The 10,890-nt window shown below is 49.0% G+C and overlaps 2 protein-coding genes across 3 annotated transcripts in view; one reads left to right on the top strand and one right to left on the bottom strand.

The window, feature by feature from the left end:
• The first annotated feature begins 537 nt into the window (after positions 1–537).
• LOC138926347 (uncharacterized) lies at positions 538–1,630 on the top strand. The gene is made up of 2 exons (XM_070280113.1): positions 538–679; positions 1,035–1,630. Exons 1-2 carry the CDS (start codon positions 641–643, stop codon positions 1,428–1,430), a joined length of 435 nt encoding a protein of 144 aa, XP_070136214.1. The 5' UTR covers positions 538–640; the 3' UTR covers positions 1,431–1,630.
• Positions 1,631–2,406: 776 nt separating this feature from the next.
• Mi-2 (chromodomain-helicase-DNA-binding protein Mi-2 homolog) overlaps positions 2,407–10,890 on the bottom strand; it is a 28,340-nt gene continuing 19,856 nt past the window's right edge. Inside the window, exons 2-6 of one of the 2 annotated variants that reach the window (XM_017233998.3) lie at positions 8,880–8,956; positions 8,551–8,794; positions 4,086–8,494; positions 2,985–4,020; positions 2,407–2,920 (exon numbers count right to left, since the gene is read on the bottom strand). In XM_017233998.3, coding sequence (XP_017089487.2) covers positions 2,781–2,920; positions 2,985–4,020; positions 4,086–8,494; positions 8,551–8,794; positions 8,880–8,956 — 5,906 coding nt within the window. In that variant the 3' untranslated portion in view covers positions 2,407–2,780. Of the gene's footprint in view, positions 2,921–2,984; positions 4,024–4,085; positions 8,495–8,550; positions 8,795–8,879; positions 8,957–10,890 lie in introns of both variants that reach the window. The other variant, XM_017233997.3, reaches the window with a different exon arrangement.

The following is a 10,890-nucleotide window of genomic DNA, read 5'->3' on the forward strand; positions in this document are numbered from 1 at the left end:
AAATAATAATAGGTAATTATTGTACTTACCGTTCGCAAATAAACAATTTGCAATTTTCCTTCGATATTGGAAAAGCTATCGAAAATATTTTCCAATTCTTCATGTTATTTGGAGCATTCTGTAAAAAATTGTATATTAATTAGTATATATGTACATATATAAATTTATATACTTACAATTGACATTTTTTAAATGGAATTCGTCGAAAATTAAAAAGAATGGTTCGTCGACTATAATAAAATTTAGGTTACTTTCAATAATGGCGGATCCATTTTCAAGAGTAGGTTTTCGCTTAAATAACCATTCCAGAAATTCTTCTGAAAGGTTTTCTTTAATAATAATTTCTTTAATAATAATTTCCAAAGATCTCACGCACTGCATGTTGATCAGGAAAATGTTCACTATGCAATTTTCTGGCAAATGGTGGTAGGGGTGTAGGTGGTCCCTATTTGGGACGCTTATTATGGGCCGCCATACTCATTAAAGGGTTGCCAATGTATGAACTAACCATAAAAAATTGACAATCACAAATTTCGATGAAAAGGATTCATGATTTATCATCACTAATTTTTAGTTGAGAAAAAAATTGCTTTGAGCAACAGTAAGAAGCCATTAAAAAATTAAAAAAAATCAAATAAAGATGTCTTTCTATAATTATAATTATAATTATAATTGCACAGTAAGTACTTAAGTATTTAATACCCTTGCTGAGGTATTATAATTTAGATCAAAAGTGCATCCTATAAAGCATAGATGGGAGTCGCGCGGTCAGCGAGCCGACGCTGCGGTCCCGTTAGCAACAACAAGAACATACATATTAAGGCTGCGCACAACGCGACGACAACCATCGTGACGGTTGTGGTTCTGGCCGAGCTGCGGCTCCGAACCTTAGACTTCGTGCCCATCTATGCTATAAAGTATATACATATACATATATTCTTGATCAGGATCACTCCTGAGTTTGTATGAGCATGTTCGTCTGTCTATCTGTTTCTACGCAATCTATTCCACACCCTTCTTTCCTTTGCACGCAGATTCATCAAACAATATTTACAACGATGACGCAGCCAACGACGCAGCCGCAGCAGCCGCAGGTTCCTCTAGTCCAAATTATTGTGGAACCACCTGCTCAATTAGCTCACTACTCGCCGCCTCCCGTGGTGACCACCATTTCTACTCAAGTTCCACAGGCCGGACTGATACTTGCACCAAAGCTGAAGCGACCACGTCTGTCCGAAGATAGCAACTTCAATGGTTCCTCAACGATGGACACGCCTCTAATGCCGGAGGATGACGACTACCACTATTTGATGAGCCTGCATCCGCACATGAAGCAGCTGACGTCAGCCCAGAAACTACGCATCCGCGGCAAGATACAAAACCTCATCTTCAAGGAGCTCGACAAGAACGATCTCGAGGAGTCCAAGTAGTGCAACACCTCGAATACCTCTAGAATAAGCCGAAGACTCTACATACTTCCTGTAGCACAGTAGACCGTAGGGCATGTGCTTAGTTTTGTCCATGCCATGCTGCTTGATTGATTTCTAGTTGAGCGCCACTCCAAGGAAAGCTGGTAGTTGGCCACTTACGCCTAAGCATAAATACCTTAATAATAAAAGTATTTACTTTAAAGATGGGTCAAGACATATGTACCATAATGATGGATACCTTAAAGATGGGGCTTCCCCTAATGTGATGGCTATATCTTTCCCAATTCTCATCCGATTTTCAAGAAGAGTACCTTGAACGGTTTCTGGATCGATTCTCCACCATTTTGCATCAAAATCCTAAGGCGAAATATTTTTTCCATTTTTTGTCCATTTTTTGTGATGGGATTCCTTGAAAATGGGGTTTCCCCTATAGGGTCCACAGTGATGGCTATATCTTCCCCAATTCTCATCCGATTTTCAAGAGGAGTACCTTAAACGATCTCTAGATCGATTCCAAACAATTCTGCATCCTGCATTCCCGAATTAAGAATTCCCGGTAGCATAATTGTCAATACAAACGGGCCAACAAAATTTTGATTCCATTTTTGGATTTTGATTTTGGCCAAAGATTGGATCAAATTTTTATTATCTGGTTGATGCTCATCACAGAGGAATAGATCTCTGATCCTTAAAAGGTATCCCGTTTTTCCATCGTTTCCCAATTACTTTAGATATTTAAATTAAAAACATCTAGTTCTATTTTAATTTTTGAAATGATAAATATTTTAAAACTCGGGCAATAATACTTTACAGATTTAGAAGCTTTCGACCTTTGAACTTTCCAACTTATCCCAGCTTATCATTCAACTTGAAGTTGCCAATTGAAATCTGAAACATTTTCCGTTGTTTTCTTCCGAAAGAAGTCATGACCTCTGACCTCTTACTCCAAAGAGCCCCCCAATAACACTCTGAACACTTTGTTTGCAATGGAATTCAATACATTTATATATTGTATCTAGATGTTGTAATCACATAAGTAGGTAAGTAAATAAGAATTATTTTAGGTGTCTGTTAATTGGCCGCCAGATCCCTGTCCCAGATCCTTGTTCTGGCATGGATTGGAAGCAAGGACCTGCCGTTCGCCAAGCGTCATATGGGTTGAAAGTTGTTAGTTGTGGGAACGCGACATGGAGGTATGGGTCTCTATCGGGGATTTCATTGCAAATGATTATTACGATAAATATAAGAGAGTGTGCAGGTGTCTTCGTGTGAGAGTTGAAATTCTTAACTTGATTAAAAGTATATTTGCATGGAATACGAATGCGCTTAACATAGATATTGAGGATGGGCCTAGGCGCCGGCGTTATTCGATAGCTGGCCGGGCACCGAGAACTGTGGCCGGAAGCTGGCAAAGTTGCCAGCCGGTCCGCCGGTGAATGCGGGCAGTGTCGTGCCCTGGAATCCAGCCGGGAATTGTGCCATTAATTGAGCTGCAGAATAAAAATTTCAAAAGTTAATACCCATTTCAGACAAAAACCCAAGATTGAAACTCACCTGCATTGGAGGCATTGCCGGCGGTGGCCGCCAAGCGAGAGAGAATCGAACGCTCCGACATTTGGAGGCGCTGGGCCACGGGCGGGATGCGGGCGAGAGTGGCCGGTAGCCGGGAGACGTCGCTCTTCATGTCCGAGAGCAGCTCCTCGAGCTGGTTGAGCACCTTGTGGAGCACGGCGTTGGCTGGCTTGTTGCCCGCCAGGGACTCCTTGCTGAGATGTTGGTGCGACTCCGCGAGACACTCCACCTCGGCGAACCGGGCGTTCAGCGACATGGCTGGGTGACTTGGGTCCTGGGCGAGATTCAAGTAGGCCGCCCGCCGCAGCTGCTCCTCGATGACCAGGGCCTGCTCCAAGAGCTTGAACCGGCGGGCGAGGAATTTGTTCTTGATCTCCAGGAAGTTACCCTTGCCCACGTCCATCTTGAAGGGCTCGTTGATGATGGCGAAGCGGATGTCGTTCTGGATGTCCTGCCAGCGCCCGTATCCGTGGGTCACGATGCCGGCCAGAAGCCAGTAGTCGTGGCGCCGGTGCCAGATCTCGTACTCGCGTCCGGGCACCGCAGCCTTCTCCTCGTTCAGCCACAGGGTATGGAGCTCGGTGAAGCCGCCGTCGGCGATGTTGAACATGAACTTGCGCTTCAGCACCTCGAGACTGTCCTCCACTCCCTTGCCGGCCGCTCCGGTAGTGCCAGCAGCAGCTGCGGCGGCAGCGGCAGCCGCCTTGTGATCCTTGGGCGAGGTGGCGTTGGGCTTCTCCAGCTCCCCGTCCTCCTTGACAATCATGACGTCGTCGTCGTCATCGTCGATAGGGATGGGCTTCTTGTCCTCGAGCTTTTCCTTCTCCTTCTCCTTTTCCTTGTCGTCCTCCTCGGTCTTGGGCTCGTCCTTGAGTTCGGTGTCCTTGGCCTCCTCCTTGGGCTCTGTCTTGGCCACCTCGGCCTTGACCTCGGTCTCGCTGGGCTTCGAGTCGGCGGAGGCATCCTCCCCAGACTGCTCCTGCTTGACGTCAGTCGGCTTCTTATCCTCCTCAGCCTCCTGCTAACATAAAGATAGACATGATTAGTAACCTAACACGGACTTGGATGCCCACTATTTCTCACCTCTTGTTCCTGCTTTACATCGCTCTTTTCCGATGAGGTCTTCTCCTTCTCGTCCTTGTCCTTTTCCTCGCCCTTGTCCGAAGCCGGGGCTGGGCTGGGTGCCGCGCTGGTGGCCGGAGTGGCGCTGTTGCTAGTGGTGGCGCTCTTGTCCACCTCTGCTTTGCCGCCGGCGGCCGTAGTGGCCTCCAGAGACGATGCCTCCTGCTTGGCCAGGGCCCGCACGGGTTCGCAGGGCTTCAGGATCAGCTCCGGCATACTGTAATAGCCGTTGATGTGCTCGAACTCCTGCACCTTCTTGCGGATCAGGGACATGACGCCAATCCGGGTGAGAACGTGCTGGCGCGACAGTCCCTCGCGAGGAACTCCGTCGGCGAAGGTCTCTGCATTGTCGGCACCGGGCTCGCACAGGTGCCGCATGAAGAGGGACACGTAGGCCTTGAAATTGCGCTCGGACTTGCCGCGGAGATCTCGCACCAGCCACTGAGAGTTGAAGGCGTCTTGCGGGGGCATGCCGTAGCGCATGATGGCGTTGAGGAAGCTCTTCCGCTGGCGGGCATTGAATCCCAGCACCTCGATGTTGCCACCCACGCGGGCCAACAGGGGGGGAAGCGGGCGATCGTCGCGGCGCTCCAAGCGGCGCTTGGCCTTCCGCTCGCCACCGTTCTGGTCGTCGAAGTCGTCGTCGCCGCCATCCTCATCCGAGCCAGCCGAATACTCGGAGTTGTACTCGCTGCCGTTGTCCTGCCAGTTGGAGTCGTCGCGGGTGGTATCGGCGGCCACAACGCCGCCGTCCGTGTAGTTCACCTGCTTGCGCACACGCTTGCCCTTGCCCAGGCTGCGACCCACGTCCTCCTGGTGCTGCTCGTAGTGGTGACGCAGCAACTTGACCCAGTAGGCCGGATCTGAGTTCTCGGCATCCTGCTTGATAATCTCGGTCTCCTCCTCCTCCTCTTCCTCCTTGGTGGCGTAGGAAGCCACCTTAAAAGAGGACAGATACTCGTTGGCCCAGGACTCCTTCTCCTCGATGCCGCGATTGGTGCGGTCCAGCAGCTCGGCCACCGCCTTGTCGTCGTAGTGAATGGCCTCCTCCTTGTCGTCCTCCTTGAAGAGATCCTCGGTACCGAAGCGAAGAATGTCGTCCAGTTCCTGCTTGGTGAAGTTGGCGCCCTTGCCGCCCATTCCCGGCCGCACAACCAAGTGGGTGAGCATCATCTTGCGCTTGGCCACCTGGGTAACACGCTCCTCCACCGAGTTCCTGGTCACGAAACGGTAAATCATCACCTTGTTGGCCTGGCCGATACGATGCGCTCGGGAGAAGGCCTGGATGTCGTTGTGCGGATTCCAGTCAGAGTCATAGATGATGACGGTATCGGCGGTGGCCAAGTTGATGCCCAGACCACCGGCTCGGGTGGAGAGCAGAAAGACAAACTGCTGAGCTCCCGGAGCGTTGAATCGATCGATAGCCTCCTGACGCACTGTACCGGTGATGCCACCATCGATGCGCTCGTACTTGTACTGCTCGCCCTCGAGGAAGTCCTCGAGAATGTCCAGCATCTTGGTCATCTGGGAGAAGATCAGCACTCGGTGGTTCTGCGACTTCAGTTGCTTGAGCATCTTGGAGAGCAGCACCAGCTTGCCGGCGGCCTTGGTCAGGGAGTTGATCTCGTAGAGACCGCCGGCGGAGGTGGGTGCCTCCTCGGCGGCGGAGGGGAAGAGGTACGGATGGTTGCAGCACTTCTTCAGGTCCATCATGATGTTGATCAGCGAGCAGGAGCCGCCGCCGCTCTTCGAGTTCAAGGCCTCGTAGTTCTTGGTGAGGATGAACTTGTAGAACTTCTTCTGCATGGCCGAGAGCTCCACGCGCACAATGAACTCCGACTTGGAGGGCATGTTCTTGAGCACGTCCGTCTTGAGGCGACGCAGCATGTGCGGGCCGAGCATCTCGTGCAGGCGCTTCACCTGCTCCTCCTTGGACACGTCCGCAAACTCGCCCTGGAAGGCCTGCAGGTCGTTGAACTTGTCCCGACTGAGGAAGTTCAGGAGATGGAACAACTCCTCCAGATTGTTCTGCAACGGGGTGCCGGTGAGGAGGAGCTTGTACGCGATGGCATAGCTGTTCAGGATGCGGAAGAACTTGCTCTGGTTGCTCTTGAGGCGATGCGCCTCGTCCACCACCAGCACGGCCCAATCGATGCTGCCCAGGCAGGCGGCGTCCATGGAAATGAGCTCGTAGCTGGTCAGGAGGACGTTGAACTTGTACTGGGTGGTCCGCAGACGGGACACCTTGCTGCCGCGAATGGCGCCCTCCTCGAAGCTCAGCTCGTTCTCGCGGATCACCGCACGCGAGTCCTTGTCGCCGATGTAGGTGATGCAGTAGAAGTCGGGTGCCCAGAGCTCGAACTCGCGCTCCCAGTTGACCAGCGTGGAGAGAGGCACGGCCACAAGGAACGGGCCGCGGCAGTGGCCCTCCTTGTACAGCGAGTACAGGAAGGTTACCGTCTGAATGGTCTTGCCCAGACCCATCTCGTCTGCCAGGATGGTGTCGATGCCCTGACCCCAGCTGTAGCGCAACCAGTTGATGCCCTCGATCTGGTAGGGATGCAGCTGCATGCCGGTTCCCTCCAGGAAGGCAGGCTGACCCTCGTACTTCTTCTTCAGATCGGTGGTGGGCTTCTCCGGCGGCGGAGTGTAGTGCTTCACCGGCCGATCCTCGTCGTCCTCGGCCTTGAGCTTGGAGCGGCGCCCCTTCTTGTTCTTCTTGCTGCTGGAGCGCGTGTTCTCAGAGGTGCACACGGCACGCAAGTCCTGGTAGTAGTCGATGGCCTGGCGCAGACCGGGAATGTCGTCGCCCTCCTCTTCCCAGGTGGACTTGTCGTAGGGAAGCTCGCGCCACTTCACCAGATACATGGTGCTGCCATCCCGGGCAGTCCGATGGTTGATCACTCGCTGGACGATGAGCCACTCCGGCTTGACGCCATTCTTGTAGAAGCGCTCCTCCAGGTCGTCGGCGTCGTCGTCCGCCTTCATGCCCACCTTGTCCTTGTGGCGCTGGATGCGCTTGTAGCGGGTGTCGGCCTCGTCGAGGGACTCCTCGAACTTGGGAGGCTCCTCCATGTCGTACTTGCGTTGGAACGAACGGATCATCAGCGGATGGTGGACGTCCAGCTGCACCTCGGAGACCCACTCGCAGTGCCAGTAGGACATGTTGTGCCACTTGATGAAGTACTCGCGGATCCGGGTGTTGCTGCTCTTGGATCCCTTCGAGGTGCTGGGTCCGTCGGCGTCGGTGCGCACGACCCACCGCCAGGTGATGATCTTCTCGGCCTTGCCGGTCAGCGGAGGGCAGCTACAGCGCGGGCAGCGCCAGTCCCCGTCTGGTATGGTGTCCAGCGGCGGATTCAGACAGAAGGTATGGTAGGCCGAGGGGCAGGAGTCGCAGCAGAGCAGCTCCCCGCCATCCTTGCACACGCGGCAGAACTCCTGGTGCTCGTCATCGTCCTCCTCCTCGGCAGCTCCGCCGTCGGCCTCGCAGTGCGGGCAGGACCACTTGCCCTCTGGCGGCTCGTCCAGTTCCGGCTCCAGGCACACCAAGTGGTAGGCCCGCGGACAGGTGTCGCACAGGATGATCTCGCCGCCCTGCTGGCACACCTCGCAATAGTCCTGGTGCTCGTGCTCCCCATCCTCGCCCTCCGGGAAGTTCTTCGTCTTCTTTAGCTTGTTCTTCTTCTTGAACTTGTTGCCGATCTTGGTCTTGGCCTTCTTGCGCACCACCGGAGCCCCGGATCCGTCGTCCTGGGCAGCCGGAGCCGCTGCTTCCGCCTTGGCGGGAGCTTCCTTCTCGTCGGCACTGTCGTCCGATTTCTGCAGCATGCGCTCGAACTCCAGATCCGAGTCCCGTTCGGAGGCGCCGCTGGCGTCCTGCTCATCGTCGGAGCTGTCGCGCTTCCGCTTTCCGAGCTTGATTTTCAGAGTGGGCACCTTGCCCGAGGGTCGGCGTCCCTTCTTGCCGCGACCGCTCCGTTTGCGTCGCGGCTTCTTCTCCTCCTCCTCCTCCTCTTCCTCCTCCTCGGCGGCCTCCTCGTAGATGTCGTCTGGCTTCTCGTTTCGTGAGGACCGCGAGGATCGGGGCTCTTCCGCCTCCTGATCACCCTGGCCACCGGACCCGGACCCGGCAGCTCCTCCCTCTTGCTGGATGTGCGGGTTGCTCTCGCAGAACTCGCGCCACTTGGCCGCCACCAGCATCATCAGCTTGGGGGCAGCGATCTTGGGGTTCTCCTTCTGGAGAATGGGACGCACGTGCTGCATAAACGACTTGTAGGTGGTGAGGCTCTGCAGCTCCTCCTCGCTGTACTCGATCTCCACGTCGCACACGCTAAAGGCCGAGCAAACGTCCTCCACGGATGGCATTCCTAGAGAGTGGATAGTAAAGTCAGTAAGCCAAGTTGGTATGCCAGGCTGTACTTACCAGATGATGCCGACTCCTTCTCCTTGGCGGCCTGCTTCTCCTCCTTGCGCTTGCGTCCCCGCTTCGAGGTGCTGGCGTACTCCACCTCCTCATCGTGCTGCACAAAGTCGCTGTCCTCCTCGCTCTCGTTCTTCTTGCGCTTCTTTTTCTTGCGACCCTTCTCCTCGCCCTTGCGGGTCTTGCGCTTCTTGCCCTTCTTCTTCTTGCGATTGTCCTCGGGATCATAGTCGTCGTCCTCGTCATTCTGTCATGAAGCCATAGATTAGTTAGATTAGATTAGTTTCTGAACTCCAAACCTATCTGAAGAGGTCCTTCCAAGGGTTACTTACATTCGGTTTCAGTGGCGCATCGGAATCATTGGACAGCTCCGCCACTTGTGCATTGTCCTCCTGAGCCTCTTCCTCTTCTAAAGAGATCAGAATTCATAAAATATCGGGGATTAGTGGTTGCCCTATCGGAAAGATCGCTTTTTAAAAGCGAGGTATTACCGCTGGTCATGTTCCAGGTGGAGTTCGAGATCTAGAATCGATTATGCTCTCAAAAGATATACCTACATAATACATGTATTACATATGTAGTATTAGGGAGGGAAGGAATATATTATTGCTTATAAGCAGGATTATTATTGCTTATATCATCATTATCATTATGAGTTTTATTTTAAAAATCATAAAATAATCATTATTCTCTGAGAGAAAAAATAATAATTTTTAATAATCATTATTTTTAACTTTTTTTTTTATTCTTTTTTACTCAAAAATATCACTCAATTCATGATTTTTTGGATATTTAACTGTATGTCTCCTTAGACCTTGTATAAGGACCCATTAATGCCATGATCTTTTTTAATATCACCCCTCCGTACAATTAAAAATGAAAAAAAAAACCGAATACGTAGATTTTCTATATCTTGAAAGATACTTGTTCCTTCAGACTTTGATTTTCCGATTAGAATATATTATTTCAATTATAAGGATTCCACATTTGGACCATTTCCTTGATGAAAACAAGCCCCTTCGAAAGCTTGGTTCAGTAAATCATAAAAATTCTTATAGATGACCATGACTTTTTGAAAAAATGACTTTGATCATGACTTTTCAATCAAATATTCAAAAGCTTAATGAAATTAAAAAAAAGGTATTATAACTATAACAAATTCCATAAAATGTTTTTGAGAGCTAAATCCTTAAATCCAACTAAATCCTTAAATAGAGCTAACAAGAACTAAGATATCTAGAAATCTGTAAATCCAGAACTAGAAAAATTTGTTTCAATGATTTATAGAAGCTTCATATTAAATTTTCTCAACTTTAAGTGAAAAACCATGGTACTAAATGATACCTAAATATGCAAAGTTTTGTATGAATCAAAATGAAATTTTGTTTTTTGTATAATTATAACATTTAAAACAAGACTGCATCCTTACTTTTTCTCTAAAAGCTGTAGGAGTGGATAACATAAAAAAAAGGGGGTCGTATGTAGACTTTTGTCCGCCACTGTACGCGGTCTAAGAAGATATGTTTTCAAATATCTTATAATTTATAAGTAATATATTATTGTATAGTATAGTATTTAGTACATAATATAGTGTTATATACCATATTATGTAGCATATTACTATACTATATTATTTTTTTATATATTATTATATATTATTATTTTTTAAATAAAAAACAAATGCCATTTTTTTTTTTCGATTCAATATTTTATTTGATTCTATTTTTTGCTTTTTTTGTTAAGTTTTCTTTTCTTCTTCTCTCATTCTTTCGGTTGTTGTTGTTGTTGGTTGGTTGTTGTTGTTGTGGTCTTAAGATTACTAGTATATAACAATATCTCTTTTTTTGTAAGATTTTTCATTCTGCTGGTCGTGTCAGCGGTTTTGCTCTTAATTCTACAATAATAATAATAATATTTTTCTCATGTCTCTTGATCTGGTTTACTCTTCTTCTTTTTCGTCTTCTATTCTCTATCCGGCTTACACACAATCATCGTTATCATTAATAAGTTCCTTTCAATTGCTGTGTTAGTTTCTCTCTGTGTATCTGCGTGTAATAGTATTCTGGGCTGTATGAGTGAGTGTGTGTGTGTATGTGGGCGTGGCATTTATATAAAACTAGTAAGTTTTTTTTGTTGCTTATCAAATGTCAATGTTGTATATATATATATATAGATTTTGTTTTGTTTTAAATTTATATATTTTGTGTATATTTTAGTGTTTGTTTTTTCTTGTTGTTGTATATAAATTGTATATATGATTTTTTTTTATTTTTTGTATTATTTGTTTGTTGTAATTGCTACGAATCGATTTTAAACGCTTGATTTTTTGCAACTTGATCTCAT

This window comes from Drosophila bipectinata, chromosome 3L (assembly GCF_030179905.1).
Source record: "Drosophila bipectinata strain 14024-0381.07 chromosome 3L, DbipHiC1v2, whole genome shotgun sequence".
Taxonomy (NCBI): domain Eukaryota; kingdom Metazoa; phylum Arthropoda; class Insecta; order Diptera; family Drosophilidae; genus Drosophila; species Drosophila bipectinata.